Source organism: Sciurus vulgaris (assembly GCF_902686455.1).
Source record: "Sciurus vulgaris genome assembly, chromosome: 5".
In the NCBI taxonomy this organism is placed as follows: domain Eukaryota; kingdom Metazoa; phylum Chordata; class Mammalia; order Rodentia; family Sciuridae; genus Sciurus; species Sciurus vulgaris.
Genome location: NC_136465.1, coordinates 73335766 through 73351404, shown reverse-complemented (window position 1 = coordinate 73351404; position 15639 = coordinate 73335766). Strand labels below are relative to the sequence as shown.

General features: G+C 44.8%; 1 protein-coding gene across 1 annotated transcript in view; it reads left to right on the top strand.

The window, feature by feature from the left end:
• Positions 1-234: 234 nt before the first annotated feature.
• The window catches only part of VWF (von Willebrand factor), a gene marked incomplete at its 5' end in the record, with an annotated part of 156788 nt that continues 141383 nt past the window's right edge, over positions 235-15639 (top strand). Inside the window, 6 exon segments of the mRNA XM_079142379.1 lie at positions 235-308; positions 310-490; positions 1709-1763; positions 3119-3283; positions 12108-12210; positions 12498-12706. Of these exon segments, the coding sequence (XP_078998505.1) occupies positions 235-308; positions 310-490; positions 1709-1763; positions 3119-3283; positions 12108-12210; positions 12498-12706 (787 nt within the window).

Here is a 15639-nt window from a genome sequence, read left to right as displayed (position 1 = left end):
CTGGGGACACCAGCACTTCTGGTCAGGCCTGTCTATGTGGGCACTTGGAAGTCCTGGGGACCAACTATGGGACAGGGGAGTCGGGGGCGTTAGGGGAAGGCAAAGCAGTTCATGAAAGCAGCTGCCAGGAGGTCTCCCTCTGAGCTGTTCAAAGCCTTATCATCCTGGAGGTATTTCTAATACCATTTCCTGTCATTGTTTCCCTTTGGTAATTAAAAGGAGGCCAGGGCCCTGATGTGGCAGCTCACAGCTATTGTGGTGGGGAAGAGGGGGTGGTTGGTGAACGTCACAACTTGGGCTTATCTCCCCTGGCTGCGGGGACTCTGCAGCCCCTGGACTACTTAACAGCAAAACAGTTCAGGGCTGCAGCAGATCCATCCAACCTCAGCAGTTGCTGGGAGAATGGCCTAGGGGTGGTGGCACCACCGAGCAGTGGTCGAGTTTCCTAAGGGACCTTGGAGATACCTGCAGCCCCTGTTTGCAGGGAAAGGTATGATCTTTTGGAAGAAGAGCTGGTGCAGTTGTGGGAGAAAAATGCAGGGCTGATCCCTGCCCTGGGACCCTGGCTGGTTTTCTCCATCCCTGAACTAGAAAGGTTTTGTTTGAAAGGCGATTCAAAGACTGGACTATCCTAATGCCCCTTGGTCTTCTTGCCTCTGGGTGTCCTGCAGCTGCTTTTCTTCATGCATTGGGTTTTATTTTGTAGTTTTCACTCACACTAGCCTGGATGGATCTTTGCCCTCACCTCTGGGGTACAATACACCTGTGCATTGGGAGGGAGTGGGCGAGGGACACCAGTACGGAGACCAAGACTTGCTGGATCCAACAACAAAGTGTTCCTTCCAAGGTCGATAGCAGATTGGGGTTAGCTCTCCTTCCTTTGGATAGATGTGGCAGTAGGTAAGACAGGAGCCACCCCCAGCAAACCTCAGGTGGACGCTACTGTATTTAACAACCTTTTCCAGAGGAGAGGGGCTGTGGCAGAGGCTCTGCTGTGCTCTGCCAACCAGGATCAATTGACCTGTGTGTGTGTGTATGTATGTGTGTGTGGCGGGGCAGGGGGCGGCGTGCGACAAGTGGGGAAACTTTCTGGGGACCCAGGGCTGATGGGGTCCATTTATCAGATGAACACAGCAAACATTTACTGAGCATGTCCTGGGTGGTAGGCACCTCGCCAGGCTCTGGGGATGGAGGTGAGCGAGTCCCTGCGCTGGAGGTTCTATTGGTCTAAGTCCAGGGACTAGCAAGCAATTAATTGGTGGTTCCTGCACCTTCTCCAAGTCTGGGTGCCTCTGGTAGCAATGAAAGTGTGAGACAGTTCCAATTTCCCCATTTGCTGCCAAGCTGGGAGACTTAGGTGTGCCTCTGCTCCTGGCTGCTGGAGCACAGGGGCATGAGAGGTCAGGGTGCCCTGGAGGAACCCAGATGAGATGACAGTGCTTCCCCCTTCTGTTTTGGCCCTGGGACTGTTGTCTGGGGAAGGGTGCTCAGGGTGTGGCTCACAGAAATTGTTACTCTTGGGCTTGGTACTGGCCAGGGGCAGTTTTGGGATAAATAACCCATGTTCAAAGGAGAAATGGGACTAATGGTGATCGATCCTTCCCTTGCTTTAAGAAATCATTTTTCCTGCTTTGTGCATTGTCAGTAGCTTATACCAGCAGCCGTCTATGGGAAGTAAAAACAGTTTATTTCTTTTGCTTCTCTGCAGATGATTCCTGCCAGACTTACCAGGGTGCTGCTTGCTCTGATCCTTTCATTGTCAGGTAGGTACTAAGTCCTTCCTCACTCCTGCTCCAGGGTCATTTGGAGTAACCCCCTTCTAGGAATTAGCAGGTGTGTCTGGAGGTCATCTTTGTGTGAGTCCCATGTTAGACTCATAGTGGGCCTTTCAGACTCGCTGGTTGCCTTCTATGGAGGTTCCACAGAACTCTGGCCTGCAGAAGACCTGATGCCTGCAAATACCTTCCTCTGGAAAGGATAAATGTGCACAGAACCATCCTATATGATGGAAGCACAGGATGGAGAAGAAAGAATTAAATTCTTGGATAGAGGCTTAGTTTCAGAAGGGATTGTGGAGGTCATCTAGTGAAAATTTCAATGTACAGATGAAGAGACTCAGAGAGGAAAAATGATTGCTTTAGAGTCACACAGAACCAAAACCAGAGATCACTTCTCTTGGGTTCTAGACCTGCTCTCTCCCATTATACTGCATTGTACTGTTTTCCTTCTCTTGCTGAAATTCTGAGACTGAATGGCAGGGAAGGACTTTTGACCAGGAGTGTCTCCATTTAGACTGCTCAGGTTAACCTGCCCACAGTTAGTCTAGAAAGAACTGTACATTTATCATGCTCTCTGCATCTTTCTGCCAGGTGGGTGGTGTGTTAGTGAGGGAGGTCAGCTCTAGAGAGGACTTTTACCACTTCTCAACACTGATAGGAACACAGTCTGATTTGTCTCAAGTTTAATCTACTTAAAATATAATAGTAAATATGTAGACGGATGCTCACTACAAACACTTTATAAGAGTAAAGTATTTGAGAAAATGTTAAGAACCAAATAATAAGAGGCTATACTATATACAGTTAGATGTAGAATGTAAAGCAGTCACTAAAAATCACATTTTAGAACATATATAATGGACGACAAATTCTTTACAATATGTTGAGGAGTAAACATAGTTTGTAAATAGTTTTGCATAGGATGATCATAAATTTGTAATAAATCCACAACTGTATATATGCTATAAAGTAGAACAGAAAGGTAAACACTGAAATGTTATCTAGTTTTGGCTGAATGTCAGATCACAGGTGATTTTTAACTTCATTGTGTTTTCTTCTGTATCTCTCCAAATTTTCTATAATGGGTATTATTACATTTTAAATCAGTAAGTAATTGTCATTTAAAAGAGTAGATTTCCTGAAAAAAAGGTTCCTCCATTACTGCCATGAGTTCTGGGCCATATTCTAATTCGAGGACTAAAGCAATAACTATAGTCTTATTTGGGATGGAAAGTACCTCCCCCAGCCCAATTTCTATCAGATGTAGCCTCATTTCTATGAGGCTGGAAGGATTTGGGCTGATGGTTCCAATTGCGCTCACCTGCATCCTCTCCCTCTAGGGACCCTCTGCACAGAAAGGGCTAGTGGCAAGCCATCCATGGCCCGGTGCAGCCTCTTTGGAAGTGACTTCATCAACACCTTTGATGAGAGCATGTACAGCTTCAAGGGAGTCTGCAGTTACCTCCTGGCAGGGGACTGCCAGGAACACTCCTTCTCAATTCTTGGTAAGTCCCGGGCACAGAGGGCAGGAATTCAGAGAAGGGGCCAGCTGTGCTCAGCCCTGCCATGCAGGGAGGGTCCCAATCCTTAGACATGCCTGAACTCGAAGATCACTGCTGAGAGCACGGTGGGGAGTGCCCTTTCTGTGACACCTGACTTCCCTTGGTTTCTCCAATCTCTCTCCATGGGAGCCTCGTGGAATGGAGAGAATCTTTGGACTTCTTCAGTGGTTATGTCCATTGTTCTGGGTCCAGGCAGTGCCTCAGGAACTACAAAGCATCAAGAAAAATGATGACCTAGAAGGAACTTTGGAACATATAAAACTTGCAACAGGGAATAATCATTTTCTCAGTGACCCATGGAATTCAGAATTTCTAGCTTATGTTGCACATCTCTTGTTCCTAGAAATGTCCAGGTTCTGCCCCCATGTTCTCTCTGCATTGCCACAATAGTTCTGGAATGTAGATATAGTCACCACTGTTTTATAAATGCAGAACCAAGACCCAAGGAGGTTGTAGAACCCTCCCAAAGCCTGACAGAGGAGCTGGATTTAATCTTGGGCCTCTCCCTGAAGGGTGTTTCCTCTCTACTACAGGGAGAGGGAACTTTTCAAGGCTGGGAGTGGGGCTGGGGGCACTGATGAAGAACTATGATTTGGAGACTGCCACACTAAGAATTAATCAGCTGTGAGATGTGAGGAAGGAATGCTACAAAATTGGGGAGCTGAGGTGGAAGCTGACAGATCCAGGCTGTTAAAGAAAAATTCACAAATCTTCTTAAAGCCAGGAAGAAAGACCTTGCATTCAAGAGGCACTACTGCAATGGGGGTTTTATGGTTAGGGAGAGAGATGGAGTCCACCTCCAAACACAAGGAAAAGTGGAATTTAGATCCAAGAAAGGGTGGTGGAGGGGGTCAGTGACAGAGGAAATGAAGAAGGTAAGGGGTTCTGGCTAAACCAACTTGACAGGAATCTTACTGAAGGCAGGCCAGGGTAACCAGATACCAAGTTTGGGGGATGAAGAATTTGATCATATACTGAAGGTAAGGAATTTTTGCTAAACTGACCCAGTGGGAATTGTGCTAAAACAGTACTACATGGGTGAAGGACTATAAGGTCAAGACCTAGTCAAGAAGATGGCTCAGAAAAACCTGACTCAAGTTTGATCAAGGAGAGATTCTTTTTGCAAAACTCTCGGCCTTCCGTGACATAAAGGCTGAAGGGCTAAAGGCTGAGTGGATCCATGCTGTGTCCTTTCTGTCCAACATGCACTAGGCTGTGCTTGGGAGTTCAGTGAACTTACTGAAGCCATGACTGTGAATCTCCCCTGCTTCTTAGTTGCTCCCTTAGGCTACCTGCTACCTGCCCTGCATCTGCTGGATACCCTATCACAGCATGACTTCAGCGTATTGCCGTTCTTCCCGCTCCTTTGTGAGCCCCTCAAAGGCAAGGACTCTGCCTTGCTCATCTTTGTTTCCTGGTTCTTGGCTCCATGGGGTTTCTGTCAACACCAACTGGAGTTGTACTAAAGATATTTACAAGAGCAGGTGGCGTTTGAGGAGCCTTGGTTGATGGGGCTTTGGTTAGGTGAAGAGGACAGGGGAGGGTGCCTCACACAGTGGGGACAGCATGAGCCAAAGAGAAGAGCTGGAAGAAATGTGTGCTCATTAGGTGGAAGAGTGGGGGAGTGGTTTCCTATCAGCCAGCATCATGTCCACCTAGATGGCTCTACTACAAGGTTGCTGGGCTCCCTCCCCCACAGAGTTCTGACTCAGTAAATTTGGAATGGGGCCTGAAATTTTTATTTCTAACTATTTCTTAATTGTTGCTGCTGTACTGGGAACCAAACTTTGAGAAGTCCAGGAATGGAGCACAGTGAGTTCTAAGGCTGGGACTCCATTGGGCTGCAGGCAGGGTCTTGAAGTCTGAGGGAGGAAGAGTTGGCTGCATTCAGCAGGCTGGAGGAGTTAGGTGGAGGCTATGCAGTGGGGAAGGGTCAAAGGGACTGGTGTTTTGCCAAGGGGGTCCAGGCAGGAAGGAAGGTGGGAGGCAGGGTAGCCTTGGCCATGGTGACCGAGCAGGAGGTGAAAAGGGCCAGAGATATCCCCCGGGGCCTGACACATCATCACGGAACACTGGGCTGTGGAACCCAAGTTTGCTTCAGAGGCAGCACCTGGGGACTGGCTTCAGAGAGCAGCTGGCAAGAAAAAGGCCCCCTCCTCCACCAGGAAGCGGACGGCGCTCAGGCCCGCCAGCTGCCTGTGGCTCCAGTGTTTATTTTAAGTGGATTTCTCCACCTTAACAATCATCATGGAGATGGCACAGACCACTTACCTGTGATGACTCTGGGGGAATGGAGGGTTGGGAATGACAGCAGGAAGATTTTGAAAGAACAGATAATGACACCTCTTCACCCTGAGCAGAGTTTCCAGGGAGGGGGACACTGGAGCCCTGGAGGGGGCTGCAGTCTTGACTCCATGATCTGCTTTAGCTCAGTCCTGCTGTGGTCTCCCTACCCTGGAGGTGGGTTAGTAAACAGTACATAATGAAAGCTTAGGACCAGGCACAGAGTTTGTATTCTGGGCTCAGGGAGTGCAGCCAGATGTTGGAAAAGCCCATCTCAAAAGCCCTCTCCTCTTAAGGAGCCCTCAAAGCAGGGAAATTCAGGTTGTGCTGGTACTCCCTCTGGTTAGACCCCCTTGACCGCACTGGCCCTGTCCAGCACTCAGTAGGTCAGCTTATGCCCACCAACTGATTTATAACTGCCAGGACCTGGACGCTCTGCCTTCAGCAGGAAATGGAAGCATGGGAAGAGCCATAGTTGGAGCCGCCTCCATTCCCTCTCTGCCCTGAATGCCCTTGGGAAAGTGGCAGAGTGTCTCTCGGCCTTCATTTCCTCCTCTTTAAAATGCAGAGCCTGTGAGGCTCAAGTGAGATTAAAGTATTTGCAAGTGTGAAGCGTTATCTAAACCCGAGTTATTGAAAGCAGCCAGATGAACAGAGGCTTGGTGGGTATGCACAGGGTGGAGACACAGGACTATCAGGCTCTTGGGCATTTCTCTGGAGGTCAGGTTGATAGCTATGGGAACCTCCCCCGACACTGTCCATGCAGGTTTGCACTAGAGACCTGGTCTCTCCCGCTACCCATTTGTGGATGTCAGTGGCTGGGGCAATGTGAAGGGATGGAGAGGGTCACCCTACTTCCAAACAGCTCATCGTACCCCGCAACCCCAGGGTTGTCATTCTTTTCTTATGGCAACTTGCTCTTGTTGAGTGTCAACTTTCTGGGAGGTTATTGACTGAACCAGGCTATTTAATATATGTTGGTTTCATTTCCACTCAAAATTGAATAATTGGGCAGCTACTTTTCCTGATGTTGGGGTGAATGTTGGAGGAGGTGTTGTAATCTGTGGAGCCTGGGCCTGCACTGGAGCTTGGAGCAGGCAGAATCCTGGGGTCAGGGGAAGGAACACAGACCTTGGGCCCTATGGTTTCAGTTTATAGGTGCATGATCATCTTCTGCTCCATTGTTCTCCAATGACATCCTGTTTCCTTAACTCTAAATTGAAAATAATTCACATTCCTCTCTGGGTGCCGGTGGACCTTATTCACATCCTGGGTAAAGTGTTTATGTCTGTTCTTGAAGGCCCACCTGGTGCAAAGGGGAGGGCCTTTCCTTGATTCCTGTTCCTGGTCAGGCAGCTCTGGGGTCCCAGACTAAGGCTCACATTTTCTAGTCAGTGGGTACAGGGTCCAGAAAGTCCACCATAGAGTCCTGTTTCCTCCTGAGTTGTAGAGACTCTTCTTCCTAATCCATGGCTGCAGGGTTTGATTGCCTCCCAAATTAACCCAGGGAGAGCCATAAACCACTCACTGACTCAGTCATTTCTGTAGTGGGAAGCTCAGATTCTGAGTTAGCAGAATGGCATGGGCTGAGTAGATCACTGACTTCCAAGTGTGGACAGAAGATGACTTGCATCAGAATCATGGACATGGGGCATGGAATGTTCATTAGAGATGCCGATTAGTGTTCTGCACTACAGCCCTAAGATACCCCCCGCAGGTACGACCCTGGTTCCAGCTGTTGGCCTGCTTTAGAAGGTGCAGGGTGCCTCTTGCTCCCACATGTGGGGCTGGGGGTTGACTGATTCACTCAGTATCCTCATCGCTGAGTTCAAGGAGCTGGACAGGAGCCTGGGTAAGCCTGGTTGGATGTTTCTCCTCTGGGTGAACATACAGACCCTTCCTTACCTAGCAGTTAAAGGAAGTACTAACAGGGAGGTCTGTGGAATGTGGGAGTCACTGGTCATTTCTAATGGTTCATTTTCCTAGTGGTTATAGATAATTTGCAGCAAAGGAATGCGGTAACTAAAACAGAAGGCTGATATGTTCTCTCCTGCATTAGTGATTTGCTGAATCCACAGTGGTCAGATGTCCTGTTAGGTAGTTTTTTTGCAATAGGAGATTTGGATTTGGAGTCAGAAAATCTGGGTGTGAGCTAGTTCTACTCCAGGTGTAAACCAGTAATTCTCAGTTGGAATGATATTTTCCCTCAGAGAACATTTGGCAGTGTCTGGAGACATTTTGAGTGGTCACAACTGGTGACGTGCTGTTGGCATCCAGTGGTAGGGGCCAGGATGCTGCTAATGATCCTACCATGCACAGGATGGTCCCCACAACAAAGATGATTCAGCCCCAAGTGTCAATAGCGAGAGGGTGGAATCCTGTCTGAATCTGTTTCTCCTTCTATAAGATGGGGTCAGTCTAGGTCAGTGTTTTTCGAACTGAATCACAAGCCATGGTTCTAACCAGCATTGCAAAAATTAAACAGAAGAGAATAGAAAACATCACAAAATGTCAGAGGCAAGGCATGTGGTGAGGGCAGATGTTAAACATTGTGTGTGTGCAAGTGTTTGTATGCATGTGTATACCATGTCATGGAATAATTTTTTTTTTTTTTTTTATGATTTTGGGGCAAAAAAAATGTTTAAGAGTCACTTATTTAGATTGTCTCCAAGATTTTTCTCTCTGCCATAGTATGTTTCTCTGGATTGTGGAGTTCTCCAGGTCACACTTTCAACAAATCCTCTTGCCTCCTCCTGTCTTGGATGTGGGCCAACTGTCTCATTCATGGTGCAGGTTCAGGAACTCCGCAGGCTCCCTGTACTTCAGTCCTCATTGAAGGTCACAGTCTCAATCCCACTTCTGCCCTAAACTTTTGATTTGTTTCTGACTGGGGGCTGGTTCCCATAACCTACATCATCCACTTCAGGACCCCATATAGTAGTGAAGATTCTGGGCAGCCAGCCCATTTATCCCAACCCACAGGCTGCTGCCTCACATGGGGTCAGCCCTGGGTGTAGCTCTGCTGGCTGCCTCCTGGTCTTCCTAAAGCTGAGCTCTCCAGGGGCCACCCAGAGCAAGCCTTTCAAATGCTTACAAACAGCACCTGGTCCTGAGTCCCAGCTCTGCCACCTCTGACCAGTTCTCTGAGGAAAGGCACCTTATCCCAAATGTCAATCACCTGGGTGGATCTGAATCCCACCGCCTTCATTATGTGAGGACAGGTGTTCTTCATTATGTACTTGAGAAGGGCACGGGTAGGGGAGTCTCCTCCTTTTACCTTTACAAGGAAGGTGACTTCGAAGCCATGGACTGCTTCTTTTTCTTGGTTTTTGCTTTCCTCAACCCTTTTCTGTCTATAAAACCAACCTCCTCCTCTTTCATTCTCTGTGATCAATTGTTCTTCATCACTGACTTGAGAAGGGCTGGGGCTCTGTACCCTTCCACATATGTCTCTCAGTTCCCTCTAGTTTGGTTTTCTGCTTCTGCTGAATTTGTGACTTGTCTGGTTTTGCAGGCCCTATTTTTCTACCTTATAGTGATGGTGACCTCTGGGCTTTCCTGCAGCACCTGCTCAGCTCTGCTTCTGGTGGAACCAGTGAGTCGTTTAGGTGATTTTCCATCTCTGAAAGCCTCAAAGAACTGTAGATCCATAGCTGTGTGGTAGTGGCACATCCCAAGCTGCCTGGTGACCTCCCAAGCAATCCCTAGTTACCCTCCAGTCACATACTCCCTGGCCAACTTTTTCCAGTCACCCATTCTGAATCCTCATGATAGGGAGAGCCTGCAAACAGGAGAGACCCACAAGGATTCCTTTCCTGTTTTTAGGAGGGCGGTGCCTTTGGTTCAAAGGAGCCATACCGGTTGGGTTACCCAGTGAAGTAAGGGCAGAACTGCCCTGTCCATCTGCTCTGTGAGGACACAAGCCCACGAATGCCTAGACCTCTCAGGCTCTTTTGTACACTCTTCCAGCGGTGGGGCCTTCTTCTGTTCTAGCAGGCCTCCAGAGAGGAGTTTAATGAATCCTTACCCTGTCTGTTCAGCACACTTAGTTGGGTCTATAGTGTTCAGAGTGCCAGCCCCAGAAGAAGCCTAAGAAGGGTCTTAGGCCCAGTGCAAATGCCTAAGGACTTAGAAGACTCCTGGGAGGGATTGCAAACCAGAGTTTGCTGCCAGGATGTCCTGTTTATTTGTTTATTTATTTATTTTACCATTGTACTGTTACAATTTTCAAACATGCAGAAAAGTTGAAGGAATACAACATTTCTATACCCACCACTCAGATTCTAGTGTTACTGTTTTCCTCTGCTTACCTACCATTTGCCTCTTCCATTCTGTTTGTTTTTCATTGACTAATTTCCTGCTGTCTGAAAGTTTGTTTGACTTCTGAAGATTTGCTTGCTGTAAAAACTGGTCTAAGTGAAAATGCAGAGTGGGCCACACTTCCCAGCTTAGGTGTGAAAGGACAAAATCGCAACGAATTTTAAGATCTTAATTGATTCTATTTTAAAAAATTCTAGAATCAGGTAACACTTCATTCCACAGAATGGAATGAGTGTTCCTATGAACTGAGCAGAAGAAATTGATTTTATAGACAGAGAAGGGCTGAGGAAAGCAGAAACAGAATAAAAAGTGAATGGTTCTTTAAGTTTCTTAGGCTGGGTACGGTGGCGCATGCCTATAATCCCAGCAGCTCAGGAGGTTCACAAGTTCAAAACCAGCCTCAGCAAAGGCAAGGCGCTAAGCAACAGAGAGACACTGTCTCTAAGTAAAATAAAAAAAAAAAGGGCTGGGGATGTGGCTTAGTAGTTGAGTGACCCTGAGTTCAAGCCCTGACACCCGCCACCCCCCACAAAGTTTCTTAACTTGTGAAGTTTATAAAGCAACTGCAACTGGCCCAATCAGGGATTTGGGTTTTTTTCTGTCTCTCTGTCTCTCTCTTCCCCTCCCTTCCTACCTCCACTCCTTGCTTTCTCAGAAGGCCAGATGAACAACTTAGTTTTGGTTTGCTGACATGGAACTTCAGCATGAGTGACTCCATTTTGGTTTGGTTTGTTTGGGTCTAGGGAAGAAACTCCAAACCAACATAGCCTTCTATATGTTTTATTCAATACAGAACAAAATTCATTTAACTTTTTTGACATCTCTGTTTTCTCCTGGTAGCACTGGTGTGGAGTTCTGCAGAATGTGGTTTGTGGAACTCCTCTGCCTGGTTGGGAGTGAGGAGGCCTTCCCAAACTGGCCTTTGCAGTGGTCCTGGCCATGGCAGCAACACCTCAAGTCAACAGGCCTTCCTGTTTTCTGGGCTTGGGTCCACAGGCATCCTTGCTGCCTCTTTTGCTGAGAAACTGGAGCTCACATTCCCCCACTCCTCCTAGAAGAAGATAGTTTTCCTCATTTCCAAGGCTAATCTCTCATCTGGGCCCTATGCTCCATACCTTCAGGATCTCTAGGACACTGTCCCCATGTTGGACCTCTGTCTTCACTGGCTGCCCTCCATCTTCCCTCTTCCCTCCATCAACTTCTAAGCCTCTAAGGCTCGACACTCAGATTCTACACTGACCCTTTGGGCTCCTTCATCCCTATGGCCAATCCATTATCTTTGGATACCAAAGGCCCAGCCCAAGAAGCAGTTCTCAGAGATCAGCTGTGAATGGTCAAGCTCTGATCATGCTGTGGAAAATGCCTCACCAATTTTCCATCTTTTATGCCAACTGCCATCACCCTTGTCCCTGTGTTTGCCCCTCATGATGAGACCATTGACAGAGACTATTTTATGATGCATTAAACCATTCAAGCATCTCTAATGGCCATACCCATCACTTATTGAATCCTACTAAGGTTCTCTGCACTGTGGGAGGTACTTTACACTCTCTTTAAACTTCTCCTAGAGAATCAAATGTGGTAAATTAAGGTAGGACTCATGAATCTCCATTTTAAACAGCTCAGGGATTCTGATTTGGGCTCTCCTAAGATATTTTTAATCAATTAATTAAATTCTGGGGATGAAACAGGGCTTTGTGCATGCTAGCTAAGTGCTTTGCCGCTGAGATATACCACCGGCCCCCAAGATAACATTTTAAATGACATTATCTTAGAGTACCTGTTACCAATAACTCATACTGTTGCTTCTGTTTGCTACTTTACAGTGTGTTTGATTGCTTCATACTTGTCTAATCCTTATACCTGGATTGTGAACTAGGTCTACAGTAGTCATCACTGAGGTCACTGTAAAGTAGTTACACTTTTATAGTTTGCTTTTGCAAAGTATAAGAGCCTATTGAGGTCTATGTATCCAGAAGCACTCAATAAAAATTTTTAGATGAATGGAAAGATGAATGAGTAAATGAGATTTTTAAGGAGATTTCTGTTGCCCATTTTAAAAGACTTTTTTTGGGGAATTTCCATAAGATTATACAGGCAATCTTATTAATACATTTTTGGGCTTTTTTGGGTCATACTCACTTCTCCTCCTCTTTTCTTTTAGGGGACTTCCAAAATGGCAAGAGAGTGAGCCTCTCTGTGTATCTTGGGGAATTTTTTGACATCCATTTGTTTATCAATGGTACTGTGGTGCAGGGGGACCAAAGGTAAGTCAGAAACCCAGATTATCCAATTCAAAAGGACCTTGGGGATTCCCTGGCATATGCCCTCACGTTTCAGATGAAAAAGCTGGGGTCCAGGGAGAGGAAGTAAATGTACCCAGAAGCGAGTAGCTGGGCTGGGTGAGAACTGGGTCTCCTAGTCTAGAACCTCATTCATTTCCTGCCATGGTCTGAACCTTGTAGCATGGGGTTGCAGTTGGAAGGGTAGAGAGATGTCTTGAAAATGCACAAGAAGCCCAATTCTGAATGGGTCCTCTTCCTTGTCCTTCCAGAATCTCCATGCCCTATGCCTCTAAAGGGCTGTATCTGGAAACTGAGGCTGGGTACTACAAGCTGTCCAGTGAGGACTATGGCTTTGTGGTCAGGATCGATGGCAATGGCAACTTTCAAGTTCTGCTGTCAGACAGACACTTCAACAAGACCTGTGGGCTGTGTGGAGACTTTAATATCTTTGCTGAAGATGACTTTAGGACCCAAGAAGGTAAAATTTTCTGGGCTACCATTTCCCTAAAGTATGATTATACTTTTTACCTCCCTACTTACAAATCTTCACTAACATTCCTCCTTTGGCATTCAAGCCTCATCATGATCTCACCCCAATTTATCTTGCCAATCTTATCTCTTAATAGTTCACCTCAGTGCCTAGATCTCTGGTCAACATACACCTGGGAGCCTCTTAAACCTGACTTAGTTCAACTTTGAATTCCCCACAGAAACAGGGGAATCACACATGGTAGATAGTTGGTAAACATTGGAAGGTTTGAGTAGATCCTCCTGAACCTACTACGACTGAATAGATGAAATCTGTAGAGTGATCCGCTATACCGTCCAGAAAGCTAGTTATCTAGGCACAGTGGTACGCTCCCATAATCCAAGTGACTTTGGAGGCGGAGGCAGGAGGATCACAAGTTTGAGACCAGCCTCAGCAATTTAGCAAGACTCTGTCTCAAAATAAAAAATAAAAGAGACCAGGGATGTAGTTCAGTGGTGAAGCTCCCCTGGGTTTAATCCCCAGTACCAAATCAAATCAAAACACCAAAAAGTCTAGTTTATGTGTACTCATGAACAACAGAAGATAATATGGATATGAAACCATTACTAATCTTTTTTTTCCTTCAAGAAAATGACTATATTTGGAAAAATTCCATTTTGATCTGTACACCATAACATATAGTATTATAAAGTATTATAAATGTACCTATAATAATGAAATATATAATGAAATAAAATTCAGATGAATAAAAGAGCTAAATGTAAAAAATGAAGTCAGAAAATATTTGGAAGAACCTGGACGTGGTAGCATCCGCGTGTAATCCCAGCAACTCAGGAGGCTGAGGCAGGAGGATCATGAGTTCAAAGCCAACCTCAGCAAAAGCGAGGAGCTAAGCAACTCAGTGAGACCTGTATCTAAATAAGATACAAAATAGTACTGGGGATGTGGTTCAATGGTCAAGTGCCTCTGAGTTCAACCCCAGGTACAAAAAACAAAACAAAAAAAAATTGGAAGAAAAATATATTTAAATATGTTTGCTTTTGGATTGGAGAAAACTTATATGCTTTTCTCATAAAAGCAAAGAAGGAAGTTTCAGGGGAGGAGAAATAAAATCGCTCACATAAAAATTAAAATCTTACATATGTATATTTTTAAAGAAAAAGTGAAATTAAAAGGTAAGTAAAAAACTGAAAGATTAATACTTTTAATGTTTTTAAAATAATTTTAATTCCATAAACATTCAATTAGTGATATTCCAGTATAAAAACAACCTTCATATATAAATTATTCTCTTCCTTATTATGCATCTGCCTTGTGATTAAGGGGCAAACATGTAGAGAAATAGTCAAGTGGAAAATAAAAAAGATCATTTGTTTTTATCTTCTCCAGCACTGATTTCCAACCTTTTTATTGTCCAATATGTACACTTTAGGCTATCAATTTTCCTTTAAATATCATTTTAGCTGTACCACACCAATTATTTTAATACATAACATAGTTTTATTTTTGTTTAGTTGTATACGTTTTTCTACTTTCCATTTTGAGTTCTTTCTTAACCTATAGTGTGTTTAAAATTTCCAAATGTTTAGAATTTTTAAGACCCTTTGTACTTTTAAAATTTGAGACAGGGTCTTACTAAATTGCCCAGGCTGGCCTTGAACTTGTGGTCCTCCTGCCTCAGTCTTCCAAGTCTTTGGAATTCCAGGTGTGCACCACTACATCTAATTTATCTTTAAAATTTTAGGAAACCACCGTACTGTTTTTCACAGTGGCTATGCCATTTTACTCTCCCACCAAGAGTGCAAAAGTGTTTTGATTTCTCTACATCCTTGCTAATGCTTATTTTTGTTCCCATCCTAATAGGTGTAAAGTGGTATTCATGAATAGGGTTTATACATAGACATATACTTTGATTTCTCTAGGTAAATACCTAGGACTGGGTTTGTTCTTTTCCATCTCTCTTTATCCTTCTTTGTTACTGTTTTGGGTGGTTTACTTAGGTCATGTGCTGTACTCATGGTGGTTGGTGAGAACCAACTGTATGCAACTCTTCCCAACTCCACATTCAGTAACATCATGTTGGTAACCCTATGGAAATCAGCAAATGCTACAAACTGGGATTTTGCTTTCCCTGGAGAGCTGGTTTGTCAGCATTTTACTTAGATCTGTCTTCTAGTTCACTAATTCTCTCTTAACTCTGCCTGATTTACAGATGATGTTTATTCAGTCAATTGAAGTTTCACTTTATTTCATTGACTATATTTGTAATCTTAGAAGGTAAATCTGGCTACATTTCTCCTCAATTATTTTTTCTTGCCTTGTTCTTATATTAAATTTCAATTCATGTTTTATAGCAATAATTAAAAATATATTTGTTTTAAAAGTTATTTATAAAAATTTCATTATCTGAACTTTTTGGAGCTTAAATCATGCAAAGTTTGAGTCTGCTGACTCTTGTTTATAGTGGATTGTTTCCTGCTGTTACAGACAGCTCAGCCCAGGGAGACTGACTGGATCCCTACTGGTTGGATTCCACAGGAGGGCCACATAAGAAATAGAAAAAAAAAATGTAAAAATGAATACGAACTTTATGCTTTATACTTTAATTTGATCAAACCAGGGAGAAGTAGCTAGATTGTTTCTCTCTGCCCATCTCACAGAGACAATTACAATTATAGAAACAAAAGCCAGGTGATATATACAATGTAGAGCCAGTTAGCTTACGTAAGACAGGCTTGAGTGGGCAATCTCTGCTCTCATCTTCTTTGGCTCCTGTGAAGGTGGGGGTTTGTCGCCTTTCAGCTTCCTTTCTCAGCAGGACTAATGTGCTCCCATTCAGTCTGTTTCACTATGCTTCATAATTTTGGATTGTGAGCTCATCTTTGGAAGGTTTTATGTTTGTTTGTCAATCTGAAGTTACT